Raw genomic sequence first — 22,752 nt, 5'->3', positions numbered from 1 at the left:
TTCACTCTCCAAAGCCTTTTTGATAGGTACACATGCTTTATTTATTCATTTTTGTGCTACCTTAAAATTCACACAGACACAACTCTCCTGAATGTGAAATGAAAATGCATGAAATGTGAGGTCGATTCCACCAGCTTTGGGGTGTCTATCCGCTTTAGGATGAGGGTTATATAGAAATCTGCTCGTAATAAAAACTGTTGACCACCATGACAAAAATAAGGATATAATATCAAAATAAATCAAAGGATATACAGTATTGTCATTATTCTGATACAGAATTTTTTTTTACATAGAAATATTGATACCAGTACAAATGGCAAGATATCAGGAAATCCATTACAATAGACCTTTGGGTTGCAAATAAAAGTTTAAATTATAACTAAACACCGATTTTTAAATGATGACTTGTGTCGACAGATGAAAATCAATGCTTCCTCCTCAAGTGGCATTCTTTTGAACGTCCCCAACAAGAAGAAAAAAAAAAGAGCTTCAAGTTTTAAAAAAATGAAAAAGAAAATGTAATAAATATTCCATATTCCATGAGGGAGAAAATGCCCTTTGCTTAAACGAAATCTAGAAAAATGGACCACATACTTTCAGCGTCCCATTAATTTTGTTCTCCCACCAGTTAAACAGTAGAACTGAAAGTCACTGAACTAGATGGGTGCAGGAAAGTTCCAGAAGCACTCCCATCTACTACTCCCAGTGAGCTGTCTGGAGTGTCTGGTTCAAATGCACCCTCTTGCCACCAAAGAAGTATAGAGCTAACTGAGCCTCCTCAGCAGGTCTACCAGCAAGTCAAGGTTGCCAAGACCCCCACTTCAGAACGCTAGGCTAAACTGAGGACCATCGGTCTTTGAAAAGTGAGGGAATGTCTATGCACCAGGCAGAAAAGAAAAAAAAAAAGAAAGAAAGAAAGAAAAGAAAAGTTTTTGCAACAAAATACCTACTCTTATTCTCCTATTCATTAAAATGCTTGTTGATATTGGCATTCAAACACGTCAAGCCAAAACATAAACAGGGAAATGAGAAGCCGTTCCAGAACGCTTTGCCCTTTATACGTCTATCCAAACAATCAAAACTCCCCTTCAAAAAAGAAAAAAAAAAAAAAAAGTCACTTCGGAATGTTACTTGGAAAGCTGAGGAAGCGAGAGCGTTTCTTTCTGGCATATTCTTTGTTTGACACAATCACAAGTGAGACTTGACAAGACATTGTGCAGCGGAGGCTCACACTTCAGCTTCTTTCTTCAAAGTCATCACTTCCGGGCCAAACAGATAAACCGATTGAAAGATGTCCGTAAACACGCTAAGCCTGGCAGGCAGGGACACGTGTGATGCATTCTCCGCCCCCAAAATGGAACCTAAAAGAGACAAGGGGACCGACAGAGTCAGATTTATTCAGTATACCTGTTTTGGTTTATTTAGTTCATGATATGTATGTATATGTGTGGTGCGTGCACCTGAGTGTGTGGGTCCACCCCCAAGCTCGTGAAGGCAGAGAGGCCAGAGCAGGCTGTTTTATTTTCTTGGGAAAGGGTCTCTTACTGAAGATAAGCTTGTTGTTTCAACTAGGCTGGCAAACCAGTGAGCTCCTGGGTACACCCATCTGTACCCCCACCTCCGTTGTTGGGGTCACAGGCACTGAGCACTCAATGCTTGGCTTTTTATGTGCATGCTGGGGATTTGATCAAGGGTCTGTGATTGCAGAACAAACACTCTTACCAACTGAGCCATCTGCCCATCACTCTGACAAAAGAAAAAAAAAAAAAGGAAAACAAATGAAGCCATTCTGTGGATATTTGGATCCTAATCTGTGTTACCTAATGTTCAATAGGAAACACACAGCCCTTTACAATATCCATCATCTTTTCCATCCTTGACATCAGCATGTGAAGATTTCAAATACAGACTCACACCTGTTTTACAGATGAGAGATAAAAGTACATAGATGAGAAAACATCCCAAGTTCACACATCTGGAGCTGAAGGACTGGAAATACAAAATTGTTTTGCCTTCTGCATTTTCTCATGGCGGTTTGTGTGTGTGTGTGTGTGTGTGTGTGTGTGTGTGTGTGTGTGTGTGTGTGTGTTGTGCATACACACATCTGTGTGGGTGTGCATATTCATGCACATTTATGCAGGGTCCATGTGGAGGGCTGAGGTGGATGTTGAATGCCTTCCTTCCTCAGTCACTTTTCCATTTTGAGACAGGGTCAGTTCCAATACACTGGCTGGCCACCTTGTCTTTTCCTCCTCAGTGCTGGGTTTACAGAAGCTTACGACTGTGCTTGGCTTTTGTGCTGAGGTTTTGGGGGAGAGAACTCAGATCTTCATGCTGCTGTGGCAAAGCCTGTCACGAAATGAGCCCTCTCTCTAGTCCCTCCCGTCTGTTTTCTTTTTATAGTGTCCTCCACAAGGATAGGCAAGCTTAGGCAATGCTCAAGGATGAAGCCACAGCCAGTCAGGAATATGGAAATGCATACACACACACACACACACACACACACACACACACACACACACACACAAGTTAAGTCACTGAGGATGTCTAGAGGGAAATCATGGGAAAGGCAAGTTCAGTTTGAAGAAGTACCCAGAGGCTCTCAGCCTGACTCAGAAAAGGCCTGCTTCATGACCAAAGCCACTCCCACAATCCCTGTACATGCCACCAGTGGTGCTAGATTGAGGCAGGTCAACTGATAGCTAGCACTCAAAATACTTTCCAAAGTATGCTTTCCAAAGTTCTGGAACAAAGAGACAGGAAAACCACCTGACCCTATAGGTACAGGGTCTGTAGCTCAGTTATTACCCTGGCCTGGTTGGGTGGCTCAGTCCTATAACAGCAGAACTTGGGATGCTGAAAAGTAGAGAAATGAACTGGAGAGTAGCCTGGGGGATGGAGAAAAAGAGAGAGAGAGACAGAGACAGAGACAGACACACAGAGAGACAGAGACAGAGAATGTGAACCCTGTTTCCAGCTTCAAATGTTTCATTCTATGTATTTCTGGTCTAACCTATCAAAAGAAGCAACCTTATACCAATTACCTAGGTGTTTTCAAGATATAATTCTTTATAGATTAAAAAAAAAAAGGCAAGGACAAAAGGTCGTCTTCAGACAGTGGCAGAACCATTCCAACCTTTCTCCTGGGTTGACCTGAGAGGGTTGACCCCAAGTAAAAGCCAGGAGTCCTGGGTGTATCCCTTGGAGAGGCCATGCTCTCTCTCATTCTTCTTACCTCCTTTTTCTTTTTTCTTCTCTTCGCCCTTCTTCTTTCCTGCCTTCCATTTGCAACATGGCTCTGAATGGGTCAGGGAGATGATTGACATCAATAAACACAAAGGGAAGGGGGAGAAGCAACAGAGGGCAGGGCTTGTAGTGTGGTCACCAGGCAGAGCAAGGCACACAGCCAGGGCTCCCCTGGTGCCTTTTGCCTTTTTAATGAGTAGTTATTTCCAAGGGGCTAAACATAGCATCTATACACAGCCATACCACCCATAGGGCTCGGGCAGACGGTATACTCAGAATGGTTCTGCCACTGTGTGAGTCAAGGCTGCTGAGCTATGGCAGAGGGGAGGGGGAGGTGGCTACCACCCAGAACACATCCAACAGCTGGACATATGTAGGCCATCCTAGACAATGACAACTGAGCAATGCGGAATGTGCCTACGAGTTACCTTTGCATTTTGACTTTGAGATTTTGCAAGACTTCTCCAAGTCAAGCCTTGGTGTCCAATATGGCCCAGTGGCTCTCAATTACCAGGGATGATTCTGTCCATACAGCAATATCCATCCAGTTGTGTCTGTCACAGCTGAGATGTGTATGTGTGTGTGTGTGTGTGTGTGTGTGTGTGTGTGTGTGTGTGTGTGTGTGTGTAGGTGCTAGAAATGTTGCTAAATTTCGAAACATCCAGAATAGCCCTCTCAGTAAACAGTGAGCTAGCCCTGTTATGGCTGTATATAACTAACAGCCAGCAGCAATATTCAAGGAGCTGTGCCTGTCCCAGGCAAGTGTAAAATAATCATCCAATTGAAGAGTTACATACAGGATTCAGCAAAGCAGGTTTCAAGTTGATATACTCCCTACTACCTCCAGCCCCTATTCTAGGTACTGAAGAACAAAACAATGAACTAGAAAGGAAAGACCCTTTGCTGGAACATCAATCCAGACTGCCTCTAGGAACTTCAGGGCCCCTCATCTTGATGCTTGCCTTTTCTCAGGCAAACAAACCAAGACCCAATCTGCATTTTTCCTTCCAAGCATCTTTTCCAAGCAGCCCAAGCTCACAGCAATTTTCTTTCTCCCTATTTGGAAGTCCTTACTGGTAAACAGCATGGGTCCTGAAAACATCCATTTTCTAGATTCTTGCTTCTCCCTGGGCCCATTCACTTCCAGGTTCAGAAGCCTCAGAAAATGAAGCAAACAGGTGTCAATGCATAGAGTGATGAAATGTTTACATTGGTCCTCATTCTAACCACAAGTCCCAAACCTGGTAGCTTGCTTTAGAAATTAGTGGAAGACCAACCTTTTATAGCCTGCATTTCCAAACAGGAAATTCTAAACTCACCAAGACAGAGCCTAGTTCTTACTTGCTTGTGGTACTTTAAAAGGGAAAACTAAAGCATAGACCTGTAAAATCCTACTGGGGACTGAGGCAGGAGGATGGTGAGTTCAAGGCCAACTTGGTCCACTTAGTGAGATGCTATCTCAAAGTAAAAGGAAAATGTGGGGATGAGTATATAGCTCAGTGGCAGAGTGCTTGTCAGTTTCCAGAAACACACACACACACACACACACACACACACACACACACACACACACACACACACTGTAGTCAGGGAACTGTTTTCTATCCTAACTGTGTAATGATTGCCTGTTGCTGAATTGTCCTCCAGTTTTGCAAGATGCCACCATCTGGAGAAACTAGGTATAGGGTGAAGGTTGAGAACACTGCTTTATGTTTCTCTCTGGTGACACTGTCAACTTGAACTTGCAGCCACAGTTCTGACGATGCTCCAAGAAGTCACTGCACCAGTGACTCTTGATGTCCATAGTAGGAAGAATGGGGAAATCACACATTATGTTCTTTCTAACCGTCTTTTACCAAACCATCACACTAATTATCTGTTAGACTTACCAAAAATGCTTAACATTAACAAATACACTTAAAGACTTTGAAAACAGCATATACTTAAGTTATATTTACAATGTTTAGCCATATTGCTTTCAAAACAGGAATCACTAATAAAGTTTGACATCCTCAAAAACTTCTTTAGTGAGACACAAATTCTATTTTTTTCTTTCAGAAAAGGGTAATGTGTAGCCCAAGTTTTAAAGTGAAATTTTAAAAAATTGTAGCTGGGGGAGGGTTAGGTGCACACCTGTACTGTAATCTCAATATTCAGGAGGTATATGTTATAAATTCTACATAGGGAGAGAGTATAGAAAAATGAAAGAGAAATAGAGAAAGAGAGAGGGAAAGGGAAAGGAAGAAAATATTGTTAAAATGCGTGTATAAAAGTGGGTGGGGTGAGGAAATGGCTCAGTCAGTTAAATGCTTGCTGTGCAAGCATGAGGAACTGAGTTCTCATCCCAGCGCCCACATGAAGGCCAGGCACGGCATGTGTCTATACCAGGGCTGCAGACCTGGAGACAGCTGGATGACTGGCAAGTACACACCTGCCAGCAGTCCACCTAAACCATGAGCTCCAGGTTCAATGAAAGTCCAATCTTAAAAAATGAGGTATAAATTTAATGAGGAAGACAACAACATCAACCCCTGGCCTCAACACACACACACACACACACACACACACACACACACACACACTATGCAAACATATAATGGGGACACACATACAAAGTGGATTGGAGCTGGATGTGTAGGGAAAGCAGTTGCCTAGCATGGGCAAAGTTCCATGTTCAACTCCAGAACAAACAAACCAGAAGATGGAACAACCTTAAAGATGAGATCAAAACACCTCTTTAAATTAATAAATAAAAAACAAATAAAATAGTAAAACAGTAAAATGTCAAGTATTAATTATATTCATCAAATGCAATAGAAAACCTGGCATAAAAATCCTCCTTATTAGTATCCTTATTTTTTAAATTATGAAAACCACAATTTAATAAAAACCACAATGTAAACTATTAATAAGAAATTAAGATACTGTGTTTTTATAACAGTGTTTTCTAAAGACATGATTTCATGAGTCACTCAAAGTGTCTAAAAATGAGTACCAGTTAAAACCATTGTTTTCCATAAAATGTGATTTCTCCAAGTAAACTAACGTTTTGGGCTCTTTGCTTCCTTGTTTATTTTGCTTTTGGTGGGGATTGGGATTGAATTCAGGTCTGTGGTTACATTTGGCCCTTGCTCTAACCCTGAGCTACCTCTACTAGGAACTCACTCCCTAACCCAGGCTGATCTTGAACCTGGGATCCACCTGCCTCAGGGTCCCAAGTGCTGAGATTATAGCCATGTGCAATCAAGTCCCACTGTTTTATTCCACTTTGAATGATCAAATATAAAGTAGACACCTCAGTTTTAGAATGATAGTCTAACAACAACTGTAAGTCCACAAGTCAATGGATGAGCTTGAGACAGAGCAAAGGACTGACTTCAAAACAGCCCGTTTCCACCTGCTGCTTGCTGCACTTCATCTCAAATACTGTTATATTCATTCAAAAGTCAGATTTGGGGGCTACTGACTATGCCAACCTGAAGTAAGAGAAAGAATTTTCCATAAAGGATCTATAGGTTTACAATTTACTAAGAAACCATCCCTGAACTTGAGTAGAAATGAAAAAACTGTACTATAATGTTTATCAGGGCATATTTATAAAATATTTCTCTTTACTTATCTTGGAGAGAATGTAGCTGAGAACATTCTAGAAGAACTACATTTTTCTAGAATACATTAACTTAATCTTTACCAAGATTATCAGCTTCAGCACTGATCCTGAAAACAGCTCATCAAATGACCTTTCAAATCTTCCAGGATAGGAGAAAAGGATATAGAATGCCATAAAACCTGAGTTCTAGAAATATATTTCATGTAGACATCTCCATGGGGGAAGGTGAACATGACGTAAAATCTTGTATTTGAGCACTTCTGTCAGTTTATCACTTGGTTTTATTATAAAACCATAGTTATTTATAGGTTCCTTTATTTGACCTGCCATGAAGACAAATTGCGGGGGGGCACAAGTAGGGGTGTGTGAGAAGAGAGACTTACTTGCTTTCAGAACTGGCACTGTACCAAGTATGAACATCAAGTTAAATCATGGAAACAAAACTCTGCGGCTTTTTAAATATCAAAAATAGCAAAGGAGTCCCTGAGCTGGCCCCGCCCTGCCCTGCCCACTTGAGCACTCAGCATAGCCTCTTTCTAATTTTAGCTTTGCCTCCTTCAAGTCTCGTTAGGACTTCTTGTTGGTGGAAGATTAGCCTTGGAGATTATTGTAAGAATGAGAGACTCCATGCCTCAGATCAAGCAAAATCCAGGACTGAGGCCTCCCATGACACACTTTCAAGGAAAAGCCACTAAGGAGGCTGTCACATGATGTCACAAAAGATACCCATCCTAGAGGATGAACCATTTTCAATAGAAATACAAGGCTAATGAGAAAACACAAGCAGTGAAGTGAATTAATGAAGGCCAGCACAGGATCTGAAGGAGAACTGACAGAAGTCATGGAGGAAACAAGGCGCTCCTACAGGTCAGATCATAGAAACATTACTTGGGAGGAAGTAAGCATGGGCCTGTTTCCAGCCTACCTTCCAGTGCCCTGCTTGGAGCTTCCTGAGGTCTGGGGACTGCACACAGGGGGACCCCCTCCTGGAGGACGAGGCTATCCAGAGTCTTCTGACTTCACAGTGCTAGTCCCACATCCACCCAAGGGAAGAGGAGAGCTGTCGGAGTATTGGACCTGCTTGCACCCACCAGAAGAGGACCTTGGACCTGTATCCACCGGAAGAGGGTGAGACCCCACCGGCACCCACTGGAAGAATGGATGAGAAGATGACAGTATAAGTACACACTCAACAATAGAAAGATCAATATGACGCCACCAGAGTCTAGGTAACTCCACACCAATAAGACCTGAACATTCCAACATAGATGGAACAGAAGAGAATGATCCTAACGACAACTTTATGCAGATAATACAGAACCTCAAAGAGGAAATGAGAAAATCCCTTAAAGAAATGGGAGAAAAAAAAACAAACAAAAATTTAAGAAATGAAGGGAAAAACAAACCAAAAATTGCAAGAAATGAATCTCTTAAAGGAAAACAAGCAAAGCCAAGAAAAAACAACCAAGCAATTGAAGGAAATAATTCAAACAGTGCAAGGCTTGAAAGCTAAAATAGAGACAATAAAAGAAATGCTGGAAATAGAAAAGCTGGGTAAATGAGTCGGAACTACAGATGCAAGCATAATCAACAGAATACAAGAGATGGAAGAGAGAATCTCAAGCATTGAAAATACACTAGGAGAAATATAGATTCATTGGCCAAAGAAAATCTTAAGTATGACAAATCCCTAACACAAAATATCCAGGAAATATGGGACACTGTGGAAAGGCCAAACCTAAGAATAATAGGTATAGAAGAAGGTGAAGAAATACAACTCAAAGGTGCAGAAAACATATTCAACAAAATCATAGAAGAAAACTTTCCTAACCTAAAGAAAGGCATGCCAATAAAAGTACAAGAAGCTTAAAGAACAACAAATAGAGAGAACCACAAAAAAGTCCCCTCAACACATGATAATCAAAACACCAAACATGCAGAACAAAGAAAGACTATTAAGAGCAGCAAAGGAAAAAGGCCAAGTAACATATAAAGGCAAACCTATCAGAATTACACCTGACTTCTCTATGGAAACTCTGAAAGCCAGAATGTCCTGGATAGACATTCTACCAACACTAAGAGACTACGGATGCCAGCCCAGACTACTATACCCAGCAAAGCTTTCAATCACTGTAGATGGAAAAAACAAGATATTCCATGACAAAGCCAGATTTAAACAATACATATCCATTAATCCAGCCTGACAGAAAGTTCTGGAAGGAAAACTCCAACCCAAGGAAATTAACTACAATCACAAAAACATAGGCAATAGATAATCCCACTTTACCAACAGCCAAAAGAAAAAAGCAGGGCGAATCCATACACAATTCCACCACAAACAACAAATTCAAAACAAATAAGAATTAACAATCAATGGTCATTAATATCCCTCAATATTAATGGTCTTAACTCACCTATAAAAAGACACAGGCTAACAGAATGGATACGAAAACAGAATCCACCCTTCTGCTGCATACAAGAAACACACCTTAACTTCAAAGACAGACGGTACCTCAGAGGTAAGGGTTGGGAAAAGATTTTCCAATCAAATGGACCCAAGAAACAAGCTGGTGTAGCAATCCTAATATCTAGCAAATTAGACTTCAAACTAAAATCAATCAAAAGAGATGAAGAAGGCCATTTCATAGTCATCACAGGAAAAATCCATCAAGATGAAGTCTCAATTCTATGAAAATCTCTGCCCCAAATACAAAGGCATCCACATTCGTAAAAGAAACACTACTAAAACTCAAATCACACATAAAACCTCACAAACATAGTAGGAGACTTCAACACCCCACTCTCACCACTAGACAGGACCACCAGACAGATATTTAATAAAGAAAAAAAAAGAACTAATAAGTTATGATCCAATTGGGTTTAACAGACATCTATAGAACATTCCATCCAAACACAAAAGAATATTTCTTCTTCTCAGTGCCACATGGAACCTTCTCTAAAATTGACCACATACTCGGCAACATAGCAAACCTCAACAGATTCAAAAAAAAAAAAAAAAGGAATAAGCCCCCATATCTTATCAGACCACCATGCTTTAAAGTAAGAATTCAACAACAACACAAATTACAGAAACCCTACAAACTCATGGAAATTGAACAGTGAGCAATTGCACCATTCCTGGGTCAAAGAAGAAATAAAAAAGAAATTAAAGACTTCCTAGAATTCAATGAGAATGAAGACACAACATACCCAAACGTATGGGACACTTTGAAAGCAGTACTAAGAGGAAAGTTCATAGCACTAAGTGCCCACATGAATAAATTGGAGAATAGTCACACTAGAGAATTAACAAACAAAAATAAGCAAACTCACTCTGGAGGAATAGATGCCAGGAAATAATCAAATTGAGGGCTGAAATCAATAAAGTAGAAACAAAGAAAACAAAGAATCAATGTAACAAAGAGTTGGTTCTTTGAGAAAATCAAGATAGACAAACCTTTATCCAAACTAACCAAAAGGCAGAGAGAGAACATGAAAATTAACAAAATCAGAAATGAAAAGGGGGACATAACAAAGGACACCGAGGAAATCCATAGAATCTTCAGGTCATACTTTGAAAACCAGTACTCCACAAAATTTGAAAATTTAAAGGAAATGGACAATTTTCTGTATAAGGTATCATTTACCAAATTAAGTCAAGAACAGATAAGCAATTTAAATAGACCTATAACCCCTAATGAAATAGAAGCAGTCATCAAAAGTCTCCCAACCAAAAAAAAAAAAAAAAAAAAAAAAAAAAAAAAAGTCCAGGGCCAGATGGTTTCAGTGCAGAGTTCTACCAGAAATTTGAAGAACAGCTAATACCAATACTCCTCAAAGTGTTCCACATAATAGAAGCAGAAGGTTCTTTGCCAAACTCCTTTTACAAGGCTACAATTATGTTGGTATGCAAGCCACACAAAGGCACAATTAAGAAAGAGAACTACAGACCAATATCCCTCATGAACATTGATGCAAAAATACTCAATAAAATACTGGCAAACCAAATCCAACTACACATCAGAAAAATCATCCACTTTGATCGAGTAGGCTTCATCCCAGGGAAGCAAGGATGGTTCAACATACAAAAATCCATCGATGTAATCCACCAAATAAACAAACTGAAAAAGAAAAGCCATGTCATTTCACTAGACGCTGAGAAACCCTTTGACAAAATCAAACATCCCTTCATGATAAAGGTCTTGGAGAGATCAGAGGCAACAGGAACACCTAAACATAATAAAAGCAATATACAGCAAACCAACAGCCAACGTCAAACTAAATGGAGAGAAACTCAACGTGATTCCTCTAAAATCAGGAACAAGACAAGGCTGTCCACTCCATATCTTTTCAAATTGTACTTGAAGTTCTAGCTAAGAGCAATAAGACAAAAAGGAGATCAAGGGGAGACAAATTGGAAAGGAAGTCAAACTTTCACTATTTGCAGATCTGATAGTTTACATAAGTGACTCAAAAAACTCTACCAGGGAACTCCTACAGCTGATAAACACCTTCAGCAAAGCGGCAGGATACAAAATTAACTTAAAAAAAATCAGTATCCCTACTATATAGACGATAAGTGGGCTGAGAAAGAAATCAGAGAAACATTACCCTTTACAATAGCCGTGAACAACATAACATACCTTGGGGTAATGCTAACCAAAAAAGTGAAAGACCTGTATAACAAGAACTTTGAGTCTTTAAAGAAAGAAATTAAAGAAGATACCAGAAAATGGAAAGATCTCCCATGTCCTTGGATAGGTAGGATCAACATAGTAAAAATGGTAATCTTGCCAAAAGTGATCTACAGATTCAATGCAATCCCCATCAAAATCCCAGCACAATTCTTCACTGACCTTGAAAGAACAATTCTCAACTTTATATGGAAAAACAAAAGACCCAGGATGGCTAAAACAACCCTGTACAATACAGGAACTTCTAGAGGCATCACCATCCCTGACTTCAAGCTCTATTATAGAGCTATAGTCTTGAAAACAGCTTGGTATTGGCACAAAAATAGATAGGTAGACCAATGTAATCAAATTGAAAACCCTGATATTAACCCACACACCTAGGAACACCTGATTTTTGACAAAGAAGCTAAAGTTATACAATGGAATAAAGATAGCATCTTCAACAAATGGTGCTGGCATAACTGGATGCTGGCATGTAGAAGACTGCAGATAGATCCATATCTATCACCATGTACAAAACTTAAGTCTAAATGGATCAAAGACCTCAACATAAATCCAGGAGGTACCCTTGAACGAATTGGTACAGGAGCCAGCTTCCTGAACATTACACCAGTAGCACAGACACTAAGATCGACAATTAATAAATGGAACCTCCTGAAACTGAGAAGCTTCTCTAAGGCAAAGGATGTACTCAACAAGACAAAACAGCAGCCCATAGAATGGGAAAAGATCTACCCAACATCTGACAGAGGGCTGATCTCCAAAATATACAAAGAACTCAAGAAGCTATTCTCCAAAACACCAAACAATCCAATTAAAAAGTGGGGTACAGAACTAAATAGAGAATTTTCAATAGAGGAATCCAAAATGGCTGAAAGACACATAAAAAAGTGCTCGACATCCTTAGCCATCAGGGAAATGCAAATCAAAACAGCTCTGAGAAACCATCTTGCACCTGTGGCTAAAATAAAAAATACCAATGACAGTTTATGCTGAAGAAGATGTGAAGAAAGGGAAAACTGCTCTACTGCTGGTGGGAGTGCAAACCTGTACAGCCACTTTGGAAATCAGTGTGGAGGTTTCTCAGGAAAATGGGAATCAGTCTACCTCAAGATCCAGCAATTCCACTCTTAGGCATATACCCAAAGGATAGACATTCATACAACAAGGACATCTGTTCAACTATGTTCATAGCAGCATTATTTGTAATATCCAGAACCTGGAAGCAACCTAGATGCCCCTTAACTGAATAATGGGTCAAGAAAATGTGGTACATTTACACAATGGAGTATTACTCAGCAGAAAAAAAACAATGGAATCTTGAAATTTGAAGGCAAATGGATGGAGAATGAGAAGAAACCATACTGAGTGAGGTAACCCAGTCACAAAAAGACATAGTGTGCACTCACTCATATATGGATATTAGACATAGAGCAAAGGATTACCAGCCGACGATCCACACCTCCAGAGAAGCTAGGAAACAAAGGGCCCTAAGAAAGACATGCACGGTCCCCCGGAGAAGGGGAAAGGGACAAGATCTCTTGAGCAAATTGGGAGCACAGGGGGAGGAGAGAGGGAGTTAGGAAAAAGAGAAGGGGAGAAGAGGAGGGGAGAGGAGGACATGAGGGAGCAGGAATATTGAGTAACGGGAAGAATAGAGGAGAGCAAGAAAAGAGATACCATAATAGAGGGAGCCATTATAGGTTTAAAGAGAAATCTGGCACTAGGGAAATGTCCAAAGATATACTAGGATGACCCCAACTAACAATCTAAGCAATAGGGGAAAGGCTATCTTAAACACCCTTCCCCTATAATGAGATTGATGGCTACCTTATATGCCATTATAGAGCCTTCTTCCAGTAGCTGATGGAAACAGAAGCAGACACCCACAGCTAAGCACTGAGCCAAATTCCTGGAATCCAGTTGTAGAGAGGGAGGAGTGATGAGCAAAGGGGCCAATATCATGCTGGGGAAACCCATAGAAACACCTCATGGACCCCAGACTGTCAGATTGGAAACCAGCACAGGACAAAACCAGGCCCCCTGTACTTGGGTGTCAGTTAGGAGGCCTGGGCAGTCAATGGGGCCTCTGGTAATGGAACAGCATTTATACCAAATATATGAATGGACATTGGGAGCCCACTCCTCATAGAGGGATACTCTCACAGCCTAGACACACGGGGGGGGGGGGCTAGGCCCTGCCCCAAATGATGTGACTGACTTTGATGACCCCCCCCATGGAAGGCCTCACCCTTTCTATGTAGCAGAAGAGGGATGGGATGGGGGTCAGTGTGGGGCATGGGAAAATGGTAGGGAGAGGGAGCTGGGATTCATAACTAGAATAAGACTGTTTCTAATTTAAATTAAAAAAGGAAATAAAAGAAACATAACTTGGCAGCCTCAGTAACATTAGATCAAGCAGAAGAAAAAAATGACAGAGCTTGAAGAGAAATCATTTGGATTGTTAGTGTCAGAAAGAAAGAATAATTATTATATATTATGGGAGAGAATATATATATATATGGGAGAGGGACGGTGGGAGAGGGGAAGAGAGAGAGAGGGAGGGAGAGGGATGGAAAGAGAGAATGAATGCAAGAGCATTGGGATACCCTTAAAAATCAAATATTCAGATCACTGGCACACATAAAGGAGAAGAGCTAAGGTTGGAGGTATGGAAAAACCTCCTCAGTAAAATAACAGCAGAAAACTCCCCAAATTTTGGGAAAGACATGGACATCCAGGTACAAGAAGCATTTAGAACATCCAACACGCTTAACTACACAAGTATGTCGCCATGACATAGCATAGCTAAGTTGTTAAAAGTATAGGACAAAAGGATATTACAATCTGCCAGAAAGAAATGTCAAGCAATGTTTAAAGGCAAATATATTAGACTAATGGCAGGTTTCTCAGAAGGAACTCTAAATGCCACGAGGGCAGGGAATGATGTATTTCAGAACCTGAATGACAATAACTGCCAACCAAGATTGTGGTACCAGCAAGGCTGTCCTTCACAAGGGAAAAGTATGCACCTTCTGTGGTAAGGATAGATTAAGGGAACTCATAACCACTAAACCAAAATACAAAAAGATGGTTGAGGGAATCCTATACCCAGAACAGAAAGAATTCAGTAAACCCCATCATTAAGAACATGAATAAATCCCACTAGAAAAGGAGATAAACCAATGAAGAGTAAGAAGAAATACTAGAAATACTAATACAGTAAACCATCAAATTTAAAAGCAGAGAAAACAAGAACTGACACCTGGAATTACAGCCAAGTTTCTACTCAGGAACGCAGATGGCCTTCATTCTGCTGATTGGCCTCTGGAATGAAGCTGTCTGTGGTGGTTTGGATAAGAACAGCTCCAATAGGTTCAAACATTTGAATATTTGGTCTCCTGTTTGGGGAGGATTGGGAGATGTGCCTTTGTTGGAGGAGGTGTGTCACTGGCGATGGACTTGAGGTTTCAAAACACTATTCCCTGGGTGATGGATGCCTCCTGCTTATGGTTTCAGTTCTGAGCTCTCAGCTGTTTGTCAGTTACACTTTTGCTCTGCAATCATGCACTCTAACTAACACTGTAAGATCAATTAAATGCTTTCTTCTTTTGTGTTTTGGATTTTGAGTTTTGTTTTGTATTATTTTTTGAGACAGGGTTTCTTTGTGTAGCCTTGGCCGTCCTAGTAGACCAGGCTGGCCTTGAACTCAGAGATCCTCCTGCCTCTGCCTCCTGAGTACTGGGATTAAAGGTGTGTGTCACTGCCACCCTGCTAATGCTTTCTTAAGAAATAAAGTCAATGGAAGGACGTGGGGAGATGGCTCAGACTATAAGCTGCTTGTCAGGCAAGCACAAGGACCTGAGTTCATATCCTCGGCACTTATGTAAAAAGCCAGGCACCGAGTGAGGAAGGCACCTGGCATCAATGTCTGGCATCCACGGGCAAACATAGAAACATGTGCACGCATGCATGTTACACATATACACACACATGGCACAAATTACCAACCTGGACTATTAGAGCTTATCCTGGTGGGCATCTTGTCCCTGCCATTGGGTTTTCAGTTACGGAAAAATGCTCAAATGGCCACAACTGATTTCACTTGGGTAGAGGAATGGAGTAATCAAGGTCACGCAAGCAGAGAGATGTCAGAAAGACAGAAGGGTTGCTGTATATATTCTCCCAGGCTGTCTGTGTGACCTCAACCGGCTTAATGTTGTAGAGGGTGCATGGGGAAGATAAATGTGCAGCACAGGTGTGAGGTATTGGGTCAGAGTGACATACACAACAATTTATATTGACTGAAAGGCTTATACTCACATCTGACCCATGAGAGCAGTTACTGTTGACACCAAAAGGCTACTTTTTTGCTTTTTTAGGTATGCTCTATACAAGATTCTCAGAGCAGAAAGACAACAGGAAGCTACTTAGGGACAATGACATCAGTGCACAAGAGAGGACTTACTAGAAGTAAGGGAGAAACTGGATTCAGAACCAAAAGCAGCTGAGCCAGTCTCACCTGCTCCTGGGAAGCCTGGTGTATAGACAGGTGACTAACGGTAAAACGCTTTGTATCATAGAATGTCCAGGAATAAAAGGTGTGTGACATGTTCAAAAAAAAAAAAAAAAGACAGTGAAATCTTGCACAGTCAAACCACAGGAAGAATGGCTCAAATGCAACAGGAAGCATTTCACAAGGCAGCCAACCACAGCACAGCCATCCGTGACTACAGCAACCAAACCCTGGGGTCTCCGCACTGAGCTGCACCTCACCGACAGGCTACCGAAGTTCATCTCCTTGTGTTCAGTCTGAGTGGGGGTAAATATGGAGTGTTATCTGGGATAGTTGGAATTACCTGGAAGGTGACTGAATCTATAATAGCTTCAAACCCAAAGACACATGGGGGACAAAAAGAAGGCAGTAGAATTATTTGATTTGACTTTTTTTTTTAAGGAATATAGGGTCTTCCTCCAGGAATCTACCTTCCTTGGACCATTGTTTCTGGATCAAATACTTGATGGGAACAACGTGGAAGAAGAGAGATAGCAGGAAGGGGCTGCCACATACCAACCTGGAACACTTGCCTGACACTACACTGTGTTTACATTTTCTTTCCATGTGAAGGACAGGGACACAGTTCTACATACCATCTGGTCACTTTCCATCTAACTACTTCCTGATGTACTGGAAACCCATTGGCCCTCTGGCTGGAGAATCTGCAGTTCCTAGGAACACAGCCTCTAAGCATGGTCCCAGAGACCTGTAGCCTTGCCTTTCAGGGTCTATACCCTTTCCAAAATTCTTCAGGTTACAGTGACATTGAGCTGCTCTGCCATCATGTTAGAAAATTAAATGCCACAAATCTCCAAAGTTATGAAAATCGTATCTCACCGGTATAGACTACAAAACTTTAGCTGGGCACCGTGTAACATGCCAATAAGCTCTTCGCTTTGTGGGAGAAAGTAGATCAAGAGGTCAAGGTTAGCCTAGACTACGTGAGAAGCTGTCTCCAAAACAAACAAAAACCAACAACATAGTCAGGCGATTGTGGCTCATACCTTTAATCCCAGCACTTGGGAGGCACAAGCAGGGGGATCTCAGTGAGTTCAAAGCCATCCTGGTCTACAAAGCCAGTTCCAGGACAGCCAGAACTGTTACACACAGAGAGAAGAAACAAACAAAAAAAACACCAAAATAGAACATTAAGGTACAAGCGTAAGTGAGTTAGTTATTGGTGATTGTCTGAAAACAAAACGCAACAAGCAAAAGCCACAAAGTTGCCTGAGTCCTTCTCCATCAGTGGGGCGAGCATGGAGTCTTTTCCAGGGCTTTTTACTTTGGTTTTACAAAGCATGTTCCAGTAAAATATCTACTTTGTCCATTATAAACCTAAGTACATCCACATGTTAGGGCTTATGTTGATGGTTATTTTTAATGTCAGGAGAGCAATGGTATGGAAATGATGATTGGGATGGGAGGGGGACAAAAGAGAGAGATGGGTGCCTCCCCCCATACTGTCCTTTGATTTCCAATTTCAAGTGAATTACCCAAGCCTTCCATTGTATAGGCTTTGCTCAGCAAGAAGGTATACCAGAAATCCCAGTGCAGATACTAACTTTCCGAGTCAAAGGGTGGCAGCTGTCTCCCACTTGGCCCATGGGTGTGCAGATCCTTATGCTCTTAACCCAGATACTGACAGCGCAGCACATGCCTCCTCCACACTGTGAGTCCTTGTCGCAAGCCTGAAACAAAACAAACCGACAGATAAATATAGATAGTGGGAAAGGCTCAGGCTGGGGAACTCTAAAATTAACAGGGAAAATCCTCTTTAAATATCCAAATGCTCAGCCAGTCAAGTACTTGCCACACAAACACGAGGACACAAGTTCAATACTCAGAACCCACAAGAAAAGCCAGACATGGTGGCTTGTGCTTGCAATCCCGGCTCTGGGAAGATGGAGGCAGGCCAGTCCTTGGCACTTGGTGGCCAAACAGTCTAGCCAAATTGGGACATTCTAAGCCATGTGAGAAACCATGTTTCAAAAAAAAAGTGGATAGCACCTGAAGACAACATCTGTGCTTAATGTCTGTCTTCCACACATATGTCCATATACTTGCAGGTGAATGCCTCACCTAACTTGTGTACCTAAATACACATAAAAGTATCCTAATGTAGTGATATTTTTTAATAAAATAGAATCATAAGCTCCATTTGCTCATACACACCTACAATCAACATTGATCAGAATGTTCCCATGGACTAAAGAGCTCCTGTATGATGAGACCCAGTATTAAGAAGGAAGAAGGATGGGAGTGGGAACAACACTTGGGCTCTCTTCTGGTGCTTTATGGCTGAACTTGAATAAGTTTGTGCTAGCCCTGCCCTACACATGGCCCTACAGAACTACACAAATCAAATCACAAGACTATTAGCTGCTGAATACATAGTTTTAAAAAAGATGGAGATAAGTCTCTAAATCTGGCACAAACCACTGCAGACCTGTGAAGGCACCGATGTAACATTAAAAGTGCTCATTTTCTCTTTCGGATTTTTACCCTGTGCTTTGTGAGACTGGATGCTTCTTGCATGGGTACTCTGATTTTCACCATTTCCTCTTTCAAACTGAACTCTCCAAGGGTGGAAAGAGACAGACCAAGACTTTGCCCCATCCCACTAGTCTTTCCTGTGAATGACATGCAGAAAGGAATGGACTGGCTTTGGATCCACAGATGTGTACATTAGAAACTCAGTCAAACTAGCCACAAAGGTAGCAAGTGAGGACAGGCACAGAACAGTACAGATGCAATTATCAGCAGTAGTTCCTCAAACTACACACCTGATACAAGTATTTATAGTGAAAGAATCAATGTGGAGGATTTGCCCATGAGGTGGCATATAAATGAAGCCCAAATATATTTGCATGAAAATGTATCTTAAGAATTATGGCTCTTTCTTAGAACCAACAGCAACAAAAGGGATGCTTTGTTTTAGCAATGTCTAGTAATCTGTTGTTCAAAATAAGTAGTGGCTTCAAAACACAACTTTAACTTTGGGTGGCTTTTCTTCTTTTTTTATGGATGATGTTTAAACATTCCCACCTTTTAATTTTTGTCTGGACACTAGAAATCATGCAAACATGACCATCATAGTCCTTAAATTGCTAGGTCAACAGTCTTCTGCAATATGGTTTTAATACACTTATGTGAAGATATCAAGTTCAAAGACTGTGCATGTGTGTGTACAATTTGGTGTGTATATGTGTGTGTGTACATGCATGTGTGTAATAAAAACTTAAGGTGGGTGTTTCAACCAGCATTTTAACAGATGTACAGAACTCTAACTTCTGAAGCTCCAGCAGCTCTAAGACCATAAAAAAGTCAGACACAATCTTTTAAAATTCAATCAATCACTGAGATGCTTATCACCCTGTACACACTATATCTAGATAAATCACTGACTTTTTTCATTTGAATCCAGATGGTTTCTGTCAGTGGGACCTAACTATGCTTTATTGCCATGTTGCTTTAGAGAAAAACATTGAATTAACAACAAAAAACAAGGGTCCACATGACTGTATCACCATCACCCTCCAGTCCCACTAGCATGTAAACATGAAATGAGATAAAATTTTATTTCATAACAAAAAGCTTCAGTTGTTGGAAATTTACAGGGAATTGCATAAGTTTATATCTTTTTAATTAGACAGCTGTTTCCTAGTACCCTTTATTCTTCTTAACCCATTGCAGAGCTGTGCAAACAGTGTCCTCCTGTGAGTGGAACAAAACGACACTTGCACTGCCCAGGAACCTTGGGGCTTAGAGGATTAGGAAACACTTAGAAGGAACCAGCAGGGGAAGGAGGAAAAAAACCCACCCAATCATGTTTCCATTCGCATGTGTTACAAAGACACTGTAGAAACTTTTGTTCACCCACACCAACTGGCTACTGATGGAGCTATATAAGTGGTTTTAAGAATCTCTGCTCTAATAAATACCACAAGGCATAAAATCAGATATTTATGGGGCATAACTCAATGCTGTCGTGGCCCCAGAGCTTTCAGAACGCAATCTGTACACTAAGAAACACAGAGAACATCAGTCTTCAGTTATTCACCGTGATGACCCTTCTTTGAAATGGCATGCTATTTTACTACCTGTATGTCATCGTTCCAAACACATCTATATTAAAATCCAACATACAAAAGTGATTTAAATAAATAAATCCACTGAAAAATATGCTAGCAGCTTTTTTTTTTTCTTTCTTTAATGAGTAAAACGCCAACAGCCAAGGTTCTGCTGGGCTATTTAGACAGACTTCTGAAATGCTGTACCGAGAACTCATTCTTCAGATAGACAAAATGAAAACTCACAAGTCGAGAGAGTTGAAGGAATGGGCTATTTCTAAACGTGATGAAGACGCTCTCTGTGATTTTAAAAAACGTCTAGTGACAGTCTGCACCGTCGCTGAGCCTTAGGAGTGAGGTATCAGGAATCCAACTTGACAATTTATGTATGTAAAAAGAACTTCACGATGAAGAAGGGGGGGGCGGGCGGAGAGTAATATAAACATAAAGAGCAGCTGCCCCAGAACCGGGTGAGAAGAGCCCACAGTTGCTTTCCAAAGCTCACATATGGCCACGACCCAAGGCACTTCCCAGGGTAAGGGCTGTGGAATTTGAGGTGTATGGCTTGCTCTTTTCCAGTTTAAGAAAGGGTGGTCAGATTTGGGGGTGAAGGTTTCCAGCTCCTGGAAAAGAACTTTCTCACCAGGGAAGAAACTTTTTTGAGCTACTAAATAGCACAGCAGACCAAACCCAAGGAGTGCAGGAGGGAGAGAGGTGGGGAAGGCGTTGCTGAGGCAGTTTAATTCCACAGTGTGCCTGGCTGTTCCCCGCCTTGTGAGCAGGACATGTTCCTAAGTGGCCAAAGGGTGGTCCAGGAGAATGTCTCACCGGGCACACCCTTCCCGGTGCTTACACACCCCAGGCCTGGTGTCCCCGGGTGAACGGGTCGCGACAGGTGCTCAGACAGCTTACCCCGGTGATGACCGCAGCATCCCCGGCGGGCGGTGTGAGTAGCGGAGGCAGCAGCAGTAGCAGCAGTAGCGGGGCACAGCGCGGGTCCCCCATGGCGCCCCGGGGACACGGTGGCGGTTGGGGCACGAGATCAGGGACGTTGGGGACGCGTGGCCGGGGTTGCTCTGCCGAGCCGCGAGCCTGACGGCAGTTATAAAGGCGAGCCCCGCGGTGACTCACACCCGGCAGCACGCGGGGGGCACGGCGCGGGCACACACCCCGCGCCCCACGCGCACACGCGCACGTGCCCCGCGCCCCACGCGCACAGGCGCCACGCGGGCAGAGCCCCCCGCGGGGCGCCGCAGCCCTAGCCAGCCTTCCTGTTGCTTTTGTAGTCCCAGAAAGCCTCCTCCTTCGCTGTCCTGCTTTCCAGAGCTCCACGTGCTCAGCCCCCACATTCTCAGAAGTACATCATTTGCTATACAGATGTGCAGAGGGTGCCCACGACGTGCCGGGCGCGGCGGGCACAACTGCCCTGTATTTGTACACATTTGTTCAGCATGTCTACAGTGAGCGCTCCATGCGTGCCAGGTACTGCCGCTGGCCCTGTCCTGCGGTGGCACAACTTAGAAAAGACAACAAACAAACAAACAAACAAAAAAGCAAAGGCGGAAGGGTGTTTAGCAGGTTGGAAGAACAAAGCACACCCCAATCTCACATCCCTTGCAAAGTGGAGGGCCTTGGCTGCCCCTCCAGCTGTGGGAGCCTCATTTACGTTTTTTAAAATGACTTCCCCTGGTGCCCACATCTGTTCCTGACCCTCTCCGCCCTGATTTCCCTCACGCGTGCATTCCCTCTTCAGCTTCCAGCCAGCTTCAAGCAGAACAGGATGCTGCCAGGGGGAAAAAGAAAACTCCCAGCTTGTTCTGCCAGCCTGAGGCCCTGGGAAGGCGTCTCCCTCCCAGTTCTTGTCTCCAGCTCAGGAGACTCTCTTACACATGATGCCTTGGTTCAGGTCACTAACTATTGTGTGCTACTGGTGGACTCTTGTCCATGAGACAAGAGACAACTTTGCCCTCTCTGTGTCCCTAGCGTGGCTCCAATAATCTCAGCTTACTTGCTTCTACAAGGATGATCAAATTGACTTGTTCTAGCTGGGCAGTGGTAGCACATCACTCAGTACTCAGGAGGCAGAGGCAGGCAGATCTCTGTGGGTTCAAGGTCAGCCTGGTCAAAAAACGAGTTCCAGGACAGTCAGGACTGTTACACAGAGAAACCCTGTTTCAAAAAAACAAAACAACAAAAAAAGGACTTGTTCTGAGGTTGGCGGGGGGGGGGGGGGGGGGGGGGCTGGAAGCTTACCTTACTCCTGGAAGATTTGGGACCTCAGACTTTCCCATGTCCCTTAGGACCATAGACTGCTGAAAGACAGATGGACCTTTTCAGCCTCTTTAATCAATACAGTAAGGAGAGCTGGGCCAGTTACTTTCAGACTGTGGGCTCCCCCATGCCAAAGCATTCAGACGAAATGTAGAGGGGAAAAAAAATGAACAAAGGGCCCGGGAATTATTTGAATGTTAAACAGCTGGGTATTTCAAACCCCAGATCTTTGGCTGAGTTTTAAAGCCTTTTGTACCCATGTTTTCGAGTTCAAGAGGCATCCTGAGAGCAAAAACACAAACG

The 22,752-nt window shown here is 42.3% G+C and overlaps 1 protein-coding gene across 3 annotated transcripts; it reads right to left on the bottom strand.

The window, feature by feature from the left end:
• Nucleotides 1-1,256: 1,256 nt before the first annotated feature.
• Nucleotides 1,257-21,183, bottom strand: Prok2 (prokineticin 2). Of its 3 annotated transcripts, XM_027428841.2 has the most exons (4): nucleotides 21,091-21,183; nucleotides 17,671-17,796; nucleotides 3,236-3,298; nucleotides 1,257-1,361 (listed from the first exon to the last, which is right to left on the bottom strand). In XM_027428841.2, the coding sequence occupies exons 1-4, from the start codon at nucleotides 21,181-21,183 to the stop codon at nucleotides 1,257-1,259; spliced, it is 387 nt and encodes a 128-aa protein (XP_027284642.1). The 3 variants fall into 3 exon arrangements, with proteins under 3 accessions (XP_027284642.1, XP_027284641.1, XP_035304970.1); XM_027428840.2 differs by lacking the exon at nucleotides 3,236-3,298; XM_035449079.1 differs by lacking the exons at nucleotides 3,236-3,298; nucleotides 17,671-17,796.
• Between the last annotated feature and the right edge of the window lie 1,569 nt (nucleotides 21,184-22,752).

This window comes from Cricetulus griseus, chromosome 8, assembly GCF_003668045.3.
Source record: "Cricetulus griseus strain 17A/GY chromosome 8, alternate assembly CriGri-PICRH-1.0, whole genome shotgun sequence".
Classification (NCBI taxonomy): Eukaryota; Metazoa; Chordata; class Mammalia; order Rodentia; family Cricetidae; genus Cricetulus; species Cricetulus griseus.
Note: the sequence above shows the minus strand (reverse complement) of the source record. Positions and strands in the feature narration are given on the sequence as shown.

Bases quoted from the DNA above. Each gene is read 5' to 3' on its own strand.
- Prok2 (XM_027428841.2), bottom strand. From the start codon at position 21,183: ATGGGGGACCCGCGCTGTGCCCCGCTACTGCTGCTACTGCTGCTGCCT. The intron at 17,797-21,090 runs GTAAGCTGTCTG...GTTTTGTTTCAG, and splicing joins ATGCTGCGGTCATCACCGGG to GCTTGCGACAAGGACTCACA. The intron at 1,362-3,235 runs GTAAGAAGAATG...TGTCTCTTTTAG, and splicing joins GAAGAAAAAAGAAAAAGGAG to GTTCCATTTTGGGGGCGGAG.